Raw genomic sequence first — 19556 nt, 5'->3', positions numbered from 1 at the left:
AGAAAAATGGACAGTCTCTTCCCGTGTGATTTACTGCCTCGGAAAACCTACTGGAGGGTCAGCTGTGGATCGATTCCTACTCACAGTACTCAGCAAAAACAACATGCAATTCACTTATTTAACTCTATTTCATTCTTTGTTAGTATATTCACATATGTGCAACCATCTGTTAAGTTTGATGCCAAACGAAGAACCACTAAATTTCTGATCATTTAGAACAAAGACACAGTGTATCTTTTAACTCTCAGCCTCCCTCACACTGGCCATTGCACCTACCCTCCAGCCAGGGGGGGAAATGGGTGGACAGCTTTGCACAGATTCCTAAGGCGGCGCCCAAGAATGCCAAATGTGTCCAAAATGTCATTCCGGCTGTTGACACGCGGGGGAGCCAAAGCAGGCGAAGAACTCCTAGTCCCTAAGTACCGTAAATTCCGCAGGCGTGCGCAGTAGTGATTTGTTCATAGGACGTAAGAGTGCAAAAAAGATAAATTAGAGGTTAGCGTTGTTGGTGTGCTCTAGTCTGGCTAGAATTGAGCATCTGAAGAGATTGAACGGATACATGATGCAGCAGCTCCAAGCCTCTTCCATTAGGCTTTCTGCAGCGCCGTTTTCTGAAAATTTTCCTTATACAGCCAAGTGACAGACCTTGAACTCCAGAAAGAATTATTTTGTTTATGAGGTTTAGAAGCAAGAAATGCATCAGGGCTAGAAGTCACTGTGAGGTTAACTGCCTTATATTCAGTCCCCTTCATAACCTATTCACTCATGACCACCTATAGAGCCTTGAGGTTTTTCTAAATCTGAAGAAAAGATAAAAGAACTTTATTCACACAGAAAGACTAATTACGCTCTGACTAGGTCAGCTATGAGTCGGTTCCTCCTTGTCAGCAATGAGTAGAAGGAAATCTACAAGAAGGAAGCAAAAAGTTGCTCAGTTGAAACTATAGTTCTTATTTCATAGACTGTGATGGGCAGAAAGAAAGGGGTTTTGGCCTTTCAAGAAGGATGGAATCATCTGGCATTTCTGGGGAATGAGGTAAATTGTGTGGTTTGGGTCCCAGAGCTGGGTGCAATCTGACTCAAATGCCCAGACACGTGGGATCTGGCCCCTTGGGTTCTTTAGAAATAAGACTAGGGCAGTGTTCACAACTCAGGGATCTACTAGCCCATCTAGTGTGGCTCAGGAAGACTTCAGAAGACACCCTTGCCTCAGGGTGTGAGAGTGTGTGTGTTGAAGTGCAGCAGTGAGGACGGAAGAGGAGGAAGATTAAAAGCTGGGAGGCTGGATTTGGGAAAGGCTTCCAATCTCAGTTTCTGCATCTGGAAAATGTAAACATTAATAGTATTTAATGTACAGGGCTGTGGGACTCTGATAATACTCTAAGCATTACAAAGGCTAGGGTGGAAACCTCCCTCAGGAAGGCTTCTCGTTACTCCAACCCCATTATGCAACTATTCCTAGGTTTCCAGAGACAGCAGTCCTGACTTCAGTGCCAGCCCTCCTCTCACTGGAGTAGCAAGTTCTCACCCCCACTGCATCTGCCTCCACCCACAACCTTGCCAGGCTGAACATGTCTAAGCTCATATGCTGAGTGTTTTAGCCCTGTATGCACTTTAAATACATGGTCTGATATAAACTAAAATTGGTAAACTTCATCTAAATATAGTCACATGAAAACAAAGAGAAGAGTGAAATAAGATTAGATACTGAAGCAATAAGGAAAGTGCTAAATGCGAAAAAAAGCCCTTCAATCTCATTGCTATGGAGTGGGAACCACTGTGTAGCTGACCCTCTGGCCAATTTCTCAAGCTATAAATTACATGGGAGGATATGGCCTATCCTTCTGTCTTAGAATCGCTGGTGGATTTGAAGCACCTGAGAGATCTGAATCACTATTGGGTTAGCAGAAAAACTCCCTGCACTCCAAGCCACTAGAGCTTTATAAGATTTAAACAACAAAGCAGACACACCCTTCAATTGGCCCACAATGTTCATTACTTTAGAGGGTAGTGACTGGGGTCTTAAAAGCTTCTGAGTTTGTAAGCAGCCACCAAATGGGGGACTTGTGGGAGAAAGATGGGCAGTCTCTTGTGACTGACTTCCTCTGAAAACCTGCTGGAGGGAGGCTTAACTAGGAGTCGAATTTGACTCTACGATACAGAACAAGAAGAAAGAGCAATTACTGGTTTCTCTTTGTCCAAGGAAGAAAAAAGTAAAAACCATCAAATGCACATTGCAATAATTCATCCAATGAACTAAAGGACCTCAACTTACATGACTCTGAGACCTAGATGGTACCTCCCACTGACTGTTTGGAAAGGTCCCTGATAGCGTGGGGAAGGGAACTCTGGTGACATTGTCCACAGGAGTTGGGTTAACCCAAAAGTGGTGCCACCTCTCTGGTGCTTCAACTCTACCAGCAGCTACACAAAAGATACACAAGCTCATCCTGTGTGGTTTACAGCCTCAGAAAAACCCACTGGAGGGTCAGCTATGAGTTGGTTCTGATTCCATGATAAGACTCTGAGTTCATTTGGATAAAGCTGGAGAAAAATGTGAAATAAAACTCAAAATAATAAAAAAGGAATAGGTTTGCTGGTCTGAGAACAAATGGTATAACACCTGAGACTGAGTGTGAAACTGAATTACCTCAGGGGCTCAGCCTTGAGACAAACACTAGACAGACCTAGAAAGTGAACATTAACAGGAGGAAGGCAGAAAGTCCTTAGAACAAGTAACCATAGGAGATCAACAGGGCAGCACTTACTCAGGGATAAAGCTCAGAAGGCACGATAAGCTGGGAATGGAAGGAAAGAGCAAAGAGGGAGAAATTAAGAGAGAGTTTTTAGCGGGCATTGCAATCAGTGTCATGAAATGTGTACAAATCATTGGATCGCATGCTCTAAACTTCCACTTAAATAAATGGCATTTTGAAAATGTCCACATTCTGCATGCTAAACAGTTCCACTTTGAAGCATCTTTATGACAGACATAATGGCAATAATTGGGCAAAGACAAATACGCCAGGATCAAGGATGTTTACTGCAGTGTTGTCTGTAACTGCATGCCCACTAACCGTCAAGGAGAGAGGTCAAATAGATGGTGGTGCAGGCACAACACAATGCCAAGCAGCTGTTAAAATAGAAACAGGTGGGTCTGCACGTGCTGAGATATGGAGAATCTCTTCAAGAGATAGCAAGAGGCAGAACAGGAAATAGGGTGAGTCCCACGTCTTTAAAAAAATATTCTCCTGAAAAGTGCCACAAGGCTGTGTGATGAACTGTCTGACCTTTAATGCATTATCTTTGCTGTAGGAAATGACCAATCATTACTCTTTAAACAAGTGTGAGCCCATGATGATGCCATTTGGCCAGCTGTCTGGGAGACAGGAAAGAAATTTCTGAGATGGTGGTCACAGGCTCCCTGGATGACTTAGTTGAAGTATGGAAATGGTATGATGAGAGGCTGGACCAACAGTGGAGTCTGGAGGGACACCAGCTTGGGGTGGTGTTTTTGGACAATGGCCACACTCAGCCCATTTCTGCGTCCGGGTCTCTTGATGCTCACATTTCTCTCTGGGACTTGGAAGATGGCAAACAGATAAAGTCAATAGATGCATGGCCAGAGAATGCCTGGATCTTCGCCTTTTCTCCTCTCAGTATCTGCCCACAGGAACTCATGCAGCAAAACTGAACATTTTTTTGGTATAAAAACTGGTAAAAGGGAATAATCCCTGGACACAAAATTCATCCATAGCATTGCATATACTCCCAATGGGAAATACCTGACCAGTGGAGTCATAGATGAAATTATCAATATTTATGTTGCAACTGGGAAACTTCTCCACATGCTGGATGGCCATGCTATGCCATCTGTTTCTTGACCTGTCCCCCATATTCTTAGCTCATCACTGCTTCAGATGAGGCCTACATCAAGATCTCTGATGACAGCATGCCAACTTGGCTGGAATCCTGAGTGGCTACACTTCCTGGGTCTGAATGTTGCATTTTGCCCTGATGGCACTCACTTTGGCTCCAATTCCTCCAACAAATGTCCAAGTTTGGGATGTTGGAACAAGGACTTGTGTTCACACGTTCTTTGATCACTAGGATCAAGTCTGGGGAGTGAAATACAATAGAAATGCTTCAAAAATTGTATCCATTGGAGATGACCACATAATTCACATCTATGATTGTCCAATTGAAATGCGGCAATGAGAATATACAGACCGATCATGCCATTCCTTACCTTTTCAGGTTTGAGATAAGAGCATTTATTGTAGTAAAGGCTTCTATTTTGTACATGTATACACTTCCCTCAGGTTTATTGAAATCGCTACTCATACTTTTAACATAAAATATTTTTAATGAGGAGAGGGGGAAGCTATCAAAGGTTTCAAGACTTTGTCAAATCCACCCTTAATGTGTCTTACGACAACAATCTTGCAGATCCTTTAGCTTTGAGGTTGTTGTTATGTGCCATTGAGTCGCTTGTGACTTATAGTGACCCTATGTACAACAGCCCTAAACCCTGCTCTATCCCTTGCCAATTTTATTGTCTCTGACATGCCTATTCCCATTACCCCAGTGACTGAATCAATCCATCTCATCAAGGGCCTTTCTCTCCTGTGCAGTCCCTCCACCCTCCCTAGCATGATGTCCCTCTCCAAGGACTGATCCTGCCTTGGAACATGTCCAAAGAATGTCAGAACTTCAGAATCCTTGCCTCCAAGGAGTAGCCTGGCTTCACCCTCTCCAGGATGAACTTGTTTGTTCTTCTAACAGTCCATGGTATATTCAATACTCTTTTCAAGCACCAAAGCTCAAAGCATCAATTCTTCTATCATCCCTAGTCGTTGTCCAGCTCTCTGATGCATAGTAAGTAATTGCAAAGACCATAGCCTGTATCAGGCGCACCTTAGTCTCCAGACTGACATTGTTGCTCTTCAGTACTTTGGAAAGGTCTCTGACAGCAGACTTTCCCAATACAATTAGTCTTTTAATTCCCTGGCTGCTAGTACCAAGAGTGTTGATTGTAGAGCCAAGCAAATTGAAGCTATGAACAATCTCAATCTCTTCATCATCCATCATGATGCTACCAATAAGCCCAGTGGTGAAAATCTTTCTTTTCTTCATATTGAGCTTCAATCCATATTAAAGGCTGCAGTCCTTGACCCTCCTCAGCAAGCATTTCAGGTCCTCCTCACTTTCAGCAAGGAGGTTTGTGGTTACTTTAGGGTATTAATAGTACAGTCCAATTTACACATTTTGAGCTTTTTGCATCTTCAAAATACACATGGCACCAAATACACCTATGTGTTGCCTGTGCACTAACATCTATGATAGAGAAAAAAGTTGCAGGAATTGTTTCAAGAATGCATCCTTTTTAAGATATGCCAGTTTGAGGGCTGGGTCTTTTCCTAAACAGAATTATTTTTTTAAAATTAATTTTAATGAAAGTTTACAGAGACTTAGGGTTTCCAGTCATTCATTGTTGCACTTTTCTCCCTGCCCACTCCCACCCCACAATTCACTTTTCTCTCTCATTGTTATATAATCCCTCCCCCCAAGTTACTCCACTGTACAGCCCTCATTCTAGACTCCTGTTGTGACAATAAAACCCAATCACATATCCCTTTTAAACAGTCTCTCCCTCATCTGTTTCAATGCAGTATACTTCATTCCTCCTCTCTTTCTCTGTCTTCCCTCAAGCCCGATGTCAGTCCTGTTTTACAATACTGGCCCTATGCAGTATTTGTCCTTTTGTGACTGAGATATTTCACTCAGCATATTGTCCTTTAGGGTCATCCACTTTGCATAATATTGCATGAGTTCTTTTTTTCAAAATTTTTTAAATTTTTATTTTATTATTTGTGTGTGTGCATGTACCGTCAAATCAGATCTGACTGGTACAGGAGATTGTCCCTCCTTTCCCGGCAGAGCATCTGGTGGATTCGAACCATGCTCCTCTGGGATTGCAGTGCAGCTTCTTGCCACTAGGCCACCAGAGCTCCCCTGAGTTGTTTTTCAATGCTGCATAGTATTCCATTGTGTATACCACAGCTTCTCTATCCATTTGTTTGTTGATGGGCACCTGGGTTGTTTCCAGCTCTTTGCTATTGCGAACAAAGCCACAATAAACATGGGTGTGCATATATCTGCTTGGGTGGCAGTTATGGTTTCTTTAAATTCCCAGTAGTGGAATTGTTGGATCAAATGGTGTTTCTATTTGCAACTTTTTTTTTTCTTTTAAAAATTTTATTATTCATTTCAATGAAAACTTAAGAGACATTTTGGATTTTTCATTCATTGGTGTACTTATTTGCAACTCTTTGAGAAAGCGCCATACAGCCTTCCATAGTGGTTGCACCATTTTACACTCCCACCAACAGTTTCTCCGCAACCTCACCAGCATTTGATGTTTGCTGTTCTGTTAAATTTTGCTATTCTTACTGGGTGAGATGGTATCTCATAGTTGTTTTGATTTGCATCTCTTTTAGAGCTAGGGAGTTTGAACATTTCTTCATGTGTTTGTTTGCCATCTGAATGTCATTTTTGGTGAAGTGTCTGTTCATATCCTGTGCCCGTTTTTTTATTGGGTTATTTACCTTTATCTCGTTGTGGTGCTCAAGTTCTTTTATAAATTCTAGATATAAGTCCCTTGTCATTATCAAATACTTTTTCCCAGTCTGTGGCTTCCCTTTTTTACCCTGTTGGATAAGTTTTTGGATGTGCATAAGGATTTGATTCTTAGAGGTCCCATTCATCTGTTTTTATCCTCTCCTGGTTGTAGGTTTTCTAGGATGCTTGAAGACTGTTTATGTTGTGGATTAGGACTTCCAGGGTTCTTCCAAGCTTTTCTTTAATGAAGTTTATAGTCCTTGGTTTTAGTCCTCGTCCCATGATCCATTGTGAGTTGGTTTTGTGTGTGCAGTTAGGTGTGGATCTTATTTTCTGCAGATAGTTTTGCAATTTTGCCAGCACCATTTGTTATTTCCTCACTTGATGATTTCATCTCTTTGTAAAAAATCAGTTGATCATAGAAGATGGCCTGATTTCTGGATTCTCAACTCTATTCCATTGATCTATGTATCTGTCATTGTACCAGTACCATGCTGTCTTGACCACCACAGCAATGTAGTAGGATTTGAAATCAGGGTGTGAGATGCCTCCTACTTGGTTTCTCTTTTAAAGGAGAGCTTTGCTTATTCAGGCCCTCTTTCCATTCCAAATGAAATTGGATATTGCCTTTTCCATCTCGTTGAAGAATGGAATTGGTATTTGTATTGGGATTGCATTGAATGTAAACAGAATTTTTTAATGTACCATTTAGTTGGAATCAACTCATTGCTGACCCTCCAGCAGGTGTTCAGAGGCAGTAAATCACACTAGAGGAGACTGCTTATCTTTCTCCAGTGGAGCAGCTGGCGGATTCAAACTGTGTCTTTGGGTTGGCAGTGCAACTCCTTACCACTTTGCCACACTAACCCTAAAACAAACTGTTGATGTTATACCCCAAGTGATCTGCGATTCACAGTGACCGTATCTAAGGACACTAGCTTTGAACCCCTACTCTAACCTGAGCCAATTTCAATACACCTACAAATTAGTGTAATGAATAAATGACTATTGTTCCTTGGGTTCAGGATGGATGGAACCGGGATGGGAGCCAGGATGGTCAGAAACAAACCACACAAGCTGCAGCTTTGGGAAGCTTTGTTCTTTAATGAGCCATGAAATGATAGTTTCAAGCTGTTCATGGAGCCATACAGTGCACATTTTAAATGACATGAACTGCACGTTATACAGATGATGTCTTCCCTCCCCCAAAAAATAAACAACGCCCCCAAAATATGAAATTACAAAGTGCCTGTTGATTGCATCAGGAATGTCATCAATTCTGGGGGTAAGATAAATCATTCTCATAGAATTATTCTATTAAACAGTTAAATGATATATTTCACAGGATATGTCCTTTTACAATACATATTTTAAAAAAATTTACACTCAGCATACTTATAAATTACTTTAAGTCCATTAAAATAATACTAATCTGTAATTCACACCCTTTCCTTTAAACCTGTAAATACATTTATTTACTTGGTTCAAGGGAGTAAAAGTTATATGACCTAAGAAGGATGATAAGTAGGCATTAAGTATGGATGGATTTTAAGGTGACTAAGACCTATTGGGTGGGACTTCTTCAAAACTGTTCCAAGAGACCAGCAAGATCTAAACAGGTCCATCTTAAGTCATTGTGCTGTTACTCTTTAACATCAGTCAAACGTGGGAGTGGGTTGAGAAGAGTGGTTAAAAAATATCCTGGTGAGGGAATCCTAGGGGCATTAGGAAGACAGAAGACCATACAAACAGCATGGGATTTTACTACCAAGGATAGGACAGTGTTGGGAGGTAGTGCTGGGGAGCTGCCACAAAATTGTATATGGAGAGACACATATATCTGCCAACACCAAATGACCCAGATCTACGCCCAGCTCCCCAGGAGAGACAAGGATGGGGGAAAGTGGGGAGGGAGGAACTGCTGACTACCATTTTCTAAAAAGTTGAACTTCTCTTAGCTCTGAAGACATCCTGAGAAAACTTTCTTCCTTCTAGTTCACCAAAGTGCATGTGAAAGGAACACATTCTTTACAGTGAAAACACAGCCTTGAGGAGTGATGTGCGGCTGTGGCTGCTAGCTGGCCCTTTCAGCATACTCTTCGTTACCTGTCTCTGGCCATGAAAACTACCCTTCTTGTGACAGAACACAGGACAAGTCTTCACTACCCTCCCAGCAAGGTAGGAGCTGTGGCAGGTCTCCAGAGGAGGTGGGGGATTCCCAGCTTAGGGCTCCTCTCTCCCTGAAGGCTCATGTTGGAAAGGCTCAATCCCCCCTTTGTGTTTTCAGAGACGCAGGGTAATAGAATAATTAAAATGGCAGGAAGTACAAAGTGCATTGCAAACTAAGCCTGTCACCTCCCTGAATCCTGCCGCTATTTGCTGTTAAAAAAGTACAAATCCACTGTACTCTCAGAACATAACCCTAGCATACTTCTGTTTTCATGACATTGCTTGTTCACAACACTTTTGCAACTAATGGGATCAGTTGACCGCAGGGGGCAGCACACTAAAAATTGGGTTTTGTGAGTATGGGCTCCAAATGCGGGGCTACAATATTATTGCCATGGATGTATTTGGGGCCTTGCAGATCAAAGAAACAAAGCAGCAAAGGAAAAGCAACAGGAAGACAAGCTTTTGACATGTTAGATATGTTAATTGTAAGTGACTGGAGTACAGCATCACTTAGTGCTGTCACATTAACCAGTTAGGAACCACTGAAGAGACAGAGCACTTTGTTCTAACAGTTGTTACGGGTTATGGCTTCATATCTATATTATTTCCCCATGAGAGTCACAGCTTCTTTTTCTTTTCATTCAGGAAGGTTCCCCACTTGCTCTCCATTACGATGATCGAATGGCTCTTTGCTTCAGGCTGCCTTCCCTTTCCCCACTGTGGCAGCTTGTAAAATGATTAGGAATCCACAAATCCAGCCACTGAAAAACAAGTGCAGTTTGGGTTGTTTTTTTATTTATTTATTTGTTTCCAAATTCAGGTTTTGGGTCCCTGAGAAAATGAGAACGTCTCTTAACATCCGTCACCTAGTTCCTATATAAAGTGACCTATATGAGTAATTTTCCTTAACTGTCAAAAACTTTGCTCAAAAAACCCCTCCCAGATTCTGAAGGGAAAATTCACACCAAAATGTGTTCCCCAGGACATTCTTCTGGGCCAAAGGAAACTGCTCAACAAGGGTAGTCTCTTTCTCAGCCCCTGACTAAGCACGTAACAGATAACATCCGCTGGGGCAGGGAGTGAGGACCAGTCACATGCGGCCGAGCCTGTTCCCCAAAAGCACTGAAGGGTGCAGCCTGGTACCAGCTTGGAGACACCAGCATCTTCATGGTGACTGCCCATACTGGGGGCGCTCCTCAGGGAGAGTCTCTGAAATGGGGAATTTTAAAAGTTCAATGTTTATTATGCCACAGAAATGGTAGCAGATGTTTGTGGGCTATAAAGTCGAATATTTACTCTAACCATCTTCATTCTGGAGGTTTGGAAAAGCTTCCTGCTCCTGGCTCAGTTCTGAACTCAGCCCAGGGAGAGGGTAGACTCCTGCTACCTGTAGCTGCTACTCCAAGCCTGCCCTCCGGGGCTGGACGAGAACCACCGAGGGAGTGGCATGAGGTTCAGTGTTGTGTAACAGGATAGACTCCGCCTTAATCAAAGACTTAGGATTTCCATCCCTTCAAATCAAAGCAGTATGAAAAGGGAGAATAACCAAAATGCAGGTTACAGATGGTAAAGGCTCTTTCAGAACAGTGCATATAGTAGTTAGACAAGATGCATTTAGTAACTTTAAAAATAAACATTTTCACATACTTATCTCAAGAAAGAGTATCATGTTTTTCTGTTTTTCATACATTATTTTTCATATATTATAAATAGCAAAAACAGACTTCTAATCCCACAAAAGCTAAGAAGCTTAAAATGCTACTGTAACTTGAGTGTCTGGAGACACCCAGTGGTGATAATGAGGGTTACTTTTCCCTCCACACAAGGATGAGTGATGTCGCATTCCTGTCTGATGACTCCAAATCTGTGGGAAGAAATTCCATGGGAAGGAGAAAAGCACATGGTTAAGAAGAAATATGCATACTATACATATATATTTACAGTAAACTTCAGTAACCAGAATATTAACAAAAATAGTTTCAAGTAGTCCTTGGTTTTTAACATCTAATACTGATGGTCTGAGTAAAAGAAGATACAATTTTAAAACCTTTTTCTGTCCCATGTTTTTGGCCACTTTCTGCAACACTTATTCATGCAATGTTGGGTGTGAATGTTTTGAGAGGAAAGAATTAAATGGTCACATGAGCTGAGTTTGTGGTGAGAATCCACCAGCAGACTAATAGACTCCTGTGTAGTCTTCGTCTTTACAAAGCAGAGAAAAGCTTGGATGGATGGGGATGGCACTCTCAAATGTAGGGGCCACCTTATCTCTCATACATTCTAAAAAGGTTGGACTGACAGCTCTCTAGCTTGGAAGTGACCACTAAGTGAACTGGTACAATGAAATTTTGAAGACCCACCCAAGGATCTTTCAAATAGCAAGACTTGGGGACTTGTCTGTCAATTAAGTATAATTTAGTATATTTTCTTCCAACTATTAAAAAATATTTGGACTGAGGAATATGAGAAGAGAATGGCTAGTGAAGCTTCAGCCATGCAATATATTTGGCAGGAACTAATAACCAGGAGTTAAGCCAGCACTGATTATTATGACTTCAAAACGTCAACAAAAAAGTAAAACACATCTTCTTCTTCACTGTATAACCAGATGTCTGAGACATGCTCTGATGGCTTAAGGAAAACAACTGCTGTTTTACTTTCCCCAGAATACAACATGGAGTGTTATTTAGAAAATCTTAAAATAGAGGGCTCAGGCTTTTTGCTATAAATTCTTGGAAAAAATTATATTCAACTCGAGTTCCTAACTACCCCAAAATAAGCCCAAAAGCTTTTGCTTTCATGGTTAGGAAATATTTGCATGTTTTCATCAAATGTCAGTATTCAGTGGGCCCCTTTGGCCCACCAATGTCTTCCTCTCCCAGCTCAACTCCCACAGCTGGGAAGAAAAAACAGGGTCAGGGGGAAGCAGCTCAAAGACCTCCACAGCGGATCGAAACGCCCAGGCCCCAGGTTGATTTTTAGTAAAATCTTAATTCAAATTCAATAGCCAAGGCACAGCTGGCACCAACTCTAGCAGGCTTCCAAGAGGCCTTTCCATTTCTGCAGGAGGCCTAGGAATTCAGTACACAAGGTTTTGGTTGTATGCTTGGGCAAGAGGCAGGACCACAATCAGATGGATTATTGTGGACGAGGTGATGAGCAGAGACCCCAAAGATGAGATGTGGTCATGAAAGAACACACATCTGCCAGTTCAGACCATGAATTCATTATTTCCAAAGAGAGCTAGCTGTTGAGTGGAGGTGCAGTCTGGGTCTGCAGTTTTCTTGCGGCCTGACGCTACCGTCCCTTCTGGGGTCTCTTTGGTTTTCTGAGGTGAGTTCTTCACATTCTTTAATTTTTGTTTGCCCTTTTCAGGGTTGAATGTTCCTCTGCTAATGAACTGAGGTCTGTCTTCCAGGGACTTAGTCTGGCCCAATGGCGCTTCCATTCCCAGGGCCTCACTAGCTGAAGAAGCTCGGTAGAATGGTGATTTTGAATAAATTTGAAATAGTTTTCTGGTCCCATGAGAAGACGCAGTGTTAGGCAGACATGAAGAGTCCATTGAATCCAAAGAATCTTGCTGCTTTTTTAGCTGCTTTTGCAATTTGCTTGAAGATTCAGACTTGCCAGCTGGCTTGAGGAAGCTAAGTGCTAAGCTTCTCTCTAATGCAAAAAGAAACCAAAGCTGTAAATAATCATTGCTTTTAAAGCAAATCATCATGCAATGAAGTAGCCTCACTGTGCACATGTGAAGTCAGCTAGGTTGAGACTTAAGACAATCCACACTGATCTACTTTGTGTACAGATACAACTTAGAACGAGCTCACCATGCAGTTATATGTAATAGCATTTCAGAATCAGCTCTGGGCAAGTCTAGTGCTTGACTCTCCCCCCAGTAGAAGCCCGAAACTATCACTAACACATACAAAACTGCCAGAATCTTCCTGAGTCATGGAAGTTGGTTAAACACTTCCTTCAGTATAGCTCCACCCCACAGTGGGGCTCAATGCTTGCCATCCATTTTTAGAAAATGGGTCAGGGGTCAGTAAGACAGTATGTGCTCTGATATTGTCATAGCACAGAAGAAAACAATAAACCAGCAAAAGCTGGATGAATAATTTATATGGAAGCTTCATAATGATCTTTAGGATTGTATCATTTTTCCTCTAGTGAAGCAGGGGTTTTCTCAAAAGAGACTTTGTCTTGGCCTGGGAATATTTTATCCTTTTTAAAACATATCTGCAGTCTGGTCTTGGTTCATTTACCTGATTTCTCAGAGATAGCACCTTCTGACTCAATATTCAGATTTTCTGAACTGTCAGCAGTTCCAATGGAGGCCTCAGACTCCAGAGTTTCATCATCAGAGGCACGGGGCTCCAGTACGAGCATTTCAAATGTCAGCTCCTCCCTGTAAGATAGAGCCAGGAAATTATTAGTATTTGATAGAAAGTGGAAGGACAATGACAGGAAAAAAGATATTCCATGAAAGTTAGGAATCCACACTAGTAAAATGTGGATAAAAGTCCACAATGGGAAGTGGAGGGGGACAAAAAGGAAGAGGCTAGGGAGGAAATCCCTAGAATAACAGAGTTTGGTGAATAGAGGTGGAGGGGTAAAGGTATTAGGGAAGATCCAATGGAGACCCAAAAAGATGCGGTAATTGCATAAAACACAATGTACATAAGTGACTGTATGAAATAAAATGTGAATACAGGAATGTGTGAAATATAATGTACATGAATGATATACAATGCATATGAATTTTGTAAGCAAACCATTATAAATTTTTTTCTGGTGTCTTTTTTTTGTACCTGTATTTTTTCTTTAATTAATTTAAATGAAAGTTTATAGAGACACAGGGTTTGCAGCCATTCATTGCTGCACCTTTCCATTATAAATTAAAGAAGAAAAAAAAGGTTGGTGATCTAAGTGTTAGGTAGTCACATTTCTCCAGGATGCTGTTAAGAACTTGTAAGCAAAGGGAACAGTGAGGGCTAAAAATATGCTGGCTAAAGAAAAAATAATAGGCTGTAAAGGCTAGATCAATAAAATGAGTGAGGGAATGATGGGGGATGGGGAAGAAGCTGGATCTGTTAAGTTCTTTTGGTAAAATGAACCCCAGGCTACTGATGAGGAGATCAAGGTTCTAATCCCACTCTGAAGTCATCCTTAAACAACAGGAAAGTACTTGCTTCTCTCTGACCCTCAGACTCTTTATCTACAAAAAAGATTAAAAACTAGATAATCTTTTCCTTCTAGTTCTGAAATGACTGTCCATGAAGCTTTCCTAATTGCCTAAATATTCTAGGCACTATCTTGATCACTTGGAAGCAGGAGTGGCATCCACTTCCATAACAGCTTGCCTCTGGAAACCCTATGAACCTGGAGAAAGGACACCACACACACCACCATCTTGATAACAGATGAAGAAAAACATTAAGTGGACTTGCTGTCCTTTGCAGCTGTGCCATCACTAGTTACAGCACCTCTACTCCTCTTCACCAGTCACCCACCTAGTTCTCAGTCACGTTCCCGTGTCCCACTCTGGCCCTTCCCTCTACTATATCACACCACTGTGAGGTATTTCCAACATTATTTTTGTAAAAACAAATGAATTCCCTAAGCTTATTATGCCTATAATTTCCAAAAACCTTTACATAAGTTAGCTTTTCCCTATAGGGCAGATCATCAAGCTTGTTCTACCTGGATATGTATCAGCACTATAATCCAGTACTCCATTCTATCCACAACCTTCTTATCTTTTCAATTCTCACCTCCTTGTTCACCAATCTCCTTCCTGTCAGAGTCTTTTTAATTTTACAACTGCCTGATTGTTACCACTACAACTGCAATAATCCATGTGCATTTACACCTCTGAGAATGGCCTATATTTTGTCCTTTTTCTGGAAATATGTTCTTCTTCTTAGCACACCTCCACTTTTTCTAAAAGACCTCCAATATCATCTTTATTAAAGCTAAATTCAATCCTTTCTTCCTCTTTTCAGATTACTTTTATAACAAATAGCCAGTCCCTGATCAAAGCATACCATCTTTGCCATATCATGTTCATCACAGTGAAGCCCCAGATTTGGGCCTTTTCAGTTTGTACAAGTTCCTGAATTAGTCCTGACAGGTGAAAAATATCCCCAACAAGGTTTATCCTCTTAGACCAGAAATCCTGGAACCCAGGAATCAGAATTCCTCTACGGTTTCCCAAAGAATCTGCACTGTTGGCCAGAACTAGAACACAGGCCTTCATAGAGAGCATAAGGTGTTAGTATTATCCTCCAGGTATAGTCACCCCATTACTTCTCTCTAGTCCCAGTGATGGTAGAGGTCCCAGAGTTTCTTATCTGTCTCTCTCCTAAACCACAATTCATTTCCCAGCACTCAGTATGGCTGTTGCTTTACATTCACCGTTCAGTTGCTGGTCCCATAGCCACAATGATGTTCAGATATTAACCTTCTTTCATGGAGTTGGGAATAATGCTGCTCTTGAAACGGGTTTTGCCTCAATCTAAGAATGCTAATTGTTCTCTGGAAAACAAATCCGTTCCCTGAGGCTGGCCTGGGGCTCTCTCTGTTCGGACTCCAGTAATGCAGCAGGTGCCTACTACTGCTGCCAGCTGAATTTCTCTAAGAAATACCATTGCACACTGCATCGTGCTACTAATCAGCTCTTCCAGAATCTTCAATGCAGCACCATCAGGGAGCATCCTTTCCTGAGGTGACAATGGTCACACGGTTGCCTTTGTCATCTTCTTAGCCCCTTTATCATCTGACATGTTTGGAACTCAAGTGAATAAGGAAAAACAAAATAGGACAGGAGAAAGGAAAACAGAAAATAAATGGTATCTCTTCCTCCTCCAGCAAACTCACTTCTCTTTCTGGAGGTTCTCAATCTGTTCAGTCAGCACTCTCTCCTCCTGCTGCATTGCTGCTTGCTGCTGTTCTGTGATGTCTGTCTCCATGGCCGCCTCACTAGTCAAAGCCTCTTCTGGGACATCAGACACGGAGGGCAAACGAACCACAGCAGGAGAGGAAGGACTGGCATGGTTCCCTCGCCGAGTACGACCCTTTCCCTGCAGAGAAATTCAACGTTAGAAATGAAACTGAGTGACTGCATTGGGTTTATGTGACCCTTACAGGAAAATATGTGATGAAAATCACAGCTCTGGTGGTTTAGTGCTAAGGAGTTGGGCTGTCAACCCAAGGGTATGCAGTTCGAATCCACTAGCCGTACTGTGGGAAAAGATGGGCAATCTCCTCTCCTGTGATTTACAACCTCTGAATATCTGTTTGGGGGTCAGCTATGGGTCGGTTCTGACTTGATGGTATACAAAAACAACAGCCATAACAACATGTAGATGTCAAGAGAAAATGTAAACATTTTGCAAAGCCTGGGATATGTCATAAAACATCATCCACTGAACTCATTTAAGTTATGTACTGACTGGAACAGCACTGGGAAATGGACACTTAAGTCAGTGGGACTACAGCATGTGTGTACTAAAGTAAGATTCTTTTTAAGTTGTACCTACCCAAATTAAATCAAGCATATGAGTCTTTCAAAACTAAAATTTATTAAAACTGAAAAGTAAAAAATTCAGTTCCTCCATTGCACTAGCCATACACAGAGTTCTTGCATTTAATAGTCATACATGGACTACGTTACTGCACAGAATGCTCTGTTGAATCATACAGTTTTGTATCTTTAATAGTGAAAGGTATAATCTTTCAGGAATACCACAGAGACACACAATGATTTTGGTGGTGGGGCGGGGGAAGCAGATATTAATAGCACAGAATGTTATATAAGAAATAGGTTTTTTTTTTAAAAAAAAAATAGTCTTTAAGAACTACTCAAGATACTGCTATTCTTGAGACTGGGGTGGGAGAAATCATTGCTTTTAAAATTAATTATTTTGTTTTTTATAGTGATGTACTAGGTATTTCAGATGAAATCTACTAAAAACAACTAGACTAGGGGTGTGTGTGTGTGTGTGTGTGTGTGTGTGTGTGTGTGAAGGCAATGAGAACAAACAAGTTAGACAAAGCTCACACTATCCATAATAGTGCCTGTCTGGTTACACCAGAGTGTTACACAGGAACACATTCATTCACCTATTACTTCTAGCTACTTCTGTGAAATAACAGCAGAGTCAAATGCTGTGATGAAGAGCATATAGGCAATAAAATGCAGAATGTTTATTTTCTAGTCCTTCCCTGAAAAAGTCTGCTATCCCATGGGGTAGAGAATAACCACTTCAATCCAGCCTTTGTCAAGGGTAGAGACAGCTCCATGGTAAAATCCTCATGTCTGACAATGGAACCCAAAGACACAGATCTTAGCAGTAAGTGTAAAACTGAAATTATCAGTTTTTGAAGAAGCTGTAGTCTAGTTTAAAGTCATCTGAATGGTCCAGAGAACTGGATTTTCTAAAACTGGGTTAAAGTAATCCCAGATTGCTAGTGCCCTAGAACCTAGAAAGAAAAAAAAAGTAATTATTTTCTTTGGAGGAAAATTAACATTATCATAGATCCAAAAATATATGTACAAATAATCTTGCAAATACTCTGACAAACAAAGATAACCAGCCACATAAGTAGACAGGACAAAATGAATGAAAACCAAAAAAAAGAACAGAAAACAGAAATCTTCAATGACTCCAGAAATGTGGCTACTAGACAGATTTAAGAATAAAATACAGTTAAGAACAGAAACCAAAAGTCCACCTTGTTTATAACATCAGGAGAAGATTCAGAGCCCACAGGAGAAATACTTGGAGAGACAATAGCAGAGTATTTTTCCAAAACTAATTAAAGATATCAACCTATAGAGTTAAGAAGGTCTAAATCCAGATAAGAGTGACAAAGAAACAATAATTAGACTGAATGCTTTATCTGTCAACAGAAACAATGGAAGCCAGAAAAGAAATAATATTTTCAAAGTTATCAAAGGAAAAAGCAACTGATACAGAGGGGGGGAAAACACCCCACAACTCATCAAAATAATCTTCAAGAATGAAAAGCATTAGGCCTTATCTTCCCATACATAATGCCCAGCTCCCACCTTCTCTAGTTCTTATCAGAATCAGTCCTTATAGAATGGGAGACTAACATGCAACAGAACTTAACTTCTTAAGGAGTAAAAATTATCAGTCTGGTTGAGAATCAAAGATTCCTTAAGGTAGCTGCTTTGCTATATACTTTTAACCTTAAATTTTATCCCTGGAGTTAACCTGTTACCTGTGACTGATTCATAAACCCATAAAATAGGGGAAGGGGTAGAGGAAGATTGTGCAAAATAACTATCAGAGAAAGTAAACTGGGGAAGGGTAAAGGAGCAGGAGGGAAGAAAACATGCAAGAATGAATGAATGAAACTTTCATTAAAATCACAACTAAAAATTTTTATTTACAAAGAACAAACCACAAAATAAAGAGTATCATCTACAAGCATCCTTTAAAAAAATTACCTATTGGACACCAAACGTCAAAAAATGACATCAAAAAAAGCAACAATGAGAAGGTAAGGGGGGCAGGAAAACTAACCCAAACCCACCGCTATCAGGCGGATTCTAACTCACAGTGACCTAGCCAGAGGGGACTAGAACTGCTCCATCAGGTTTTCAGGACTGAAATATTTACGGATGCAGAATTTCTCATCTTTTTCTTGTGGAACACCTGGTGGATTCATATCACTGACTTTTGAGTCAGTATTGAGCACTTTAACAATTATGCCACCAGGAATTCTTGAAGGGAAACAAGAATACTGAAAATGATACATCAAAACAGAGTGAATGAGGATAACGGCACACTGTGGAAAACTGTAACCTGTGTCACAGAAAAATCTGTGTAGAAACTGTTATGTGGTTATCTAATTTGCAGTGAAACTCTTAAAACACAATAAAATATTAAGAAGAAAGAAAAAGAATGAAGATTCAATAAAGACATTTTCTAGCAAACTAAGAATCTTTATCAACAGACTTATAGTAAAGAAAGTACTACAGGGAGGATTTATTTAAATGATCCAAGATGTAGAAAGTAGGAGAGTCAATGAAAAGACTATGTAAGTCTAAATGAACATTGACAATATAAAATATAATAATGCTGGATTTTAAATATACAGATAATTAAACTACACAGTAATAATAGTAATCAAGTCAGGAAGAGGATATAGCTAAAACATATTGCTGTCTTTTTATTATATAGAAAGCAGACAAAAGTAAATTAAGATTAGATTTTTTTAGATCATAGATTCATGTTCTGATCTGTATGACAACTATTAAAGGAATGTAAAATGTGTAAACTAAAAAAATTTGACAAAAGGAATAATAAAATATTTTTCCTTTTTTTTAAAGGCATAGAAACCAAAGAGGAAAAAGGAATAAAGGCAGGAAGTTTCAATCTACCAGTTCCACTGAGGGAGAAAGATAAGCAATCTGCTCCTGTTGAGATTTCTTAACTCTGGAAACTTGCTGGAGGGTCAGCTTTCAGTTGGTTCTGACTCCATGGTAATTAAAGACTGACTGAGGATAAATCAAGAGCACAAACCTCCCAGCAGATTTAAAATTATGAAATATAAAGAGATTCAATCCTCTAGTTAAAATATGAAGCCTGTTAAACTTGTTGAGGATACGCAACTGTACGATGCTTATAGAGAAAACACATAAAATTCAAGAATTCAGAAAGGCTAACAAAATGATAGGAAAAGACCACACTGAAATGTAGTAATCTATAACCAGGAGAAAAAAAAAAAAA

At 40.5% G+C, this 19556-nt stretch overlaps 1 protein-coding gene and 1 pseudogene across 1 annotated transcript in view; one reads left to right on the top strand and one right to left on the bottom strand.

The window, feature by feature from the left end:
* Positions 1 to 357: 357 nt before the first annotated feature.
* LOC102875391 lies at positions 358 to 4218 on the top strand (annotated as a pseudogene).
* Positions 4219 to 11449: 7231 nt separating this feature from the next.
* Positions 11450 to 19556, bottom strand: part of LOC102870680 (unconventional myosin-IXa-like) — a 266823-nt gene continuing 258716 nt past the window's right edge. The window contains 3 exon segments of the mRNA XM_006888336.1: positions 11450 to 12456; positions 13059 to 13201; positions 15673 to 15875. Coding sequence (XP_006888398.1) covers positions 12005 to 12456; positions 13059 to 13201; positions 15673 to 15875 — 798 coding nt within the window. The 3' untranslated portion in view covers positions 11450 to 12004.

This window comes from Elephantulus edwardii, unplaced genomic scaffold (genome assembly GCF_000299155.1).
Source record: "Elephantulus edwardii isolate Elephantulus edwardi_28Jun2011 unplaced genomic scaffold, EleEdw1.0 scaffold00066, whole genome shotgun sequence".
NCBI classification, from domain to species: domain Eukaryota; kingdom Metazoa; phylum Chordata; class Mammalia; order Macroscelidea; family Macroscelididae; genus Elephantulus; species Elephantulus edwardii.
Note: the sequence above shows the minus strand (reverse complement) of the source record. Positions and strands in the feature narration are given on the sequence as shown.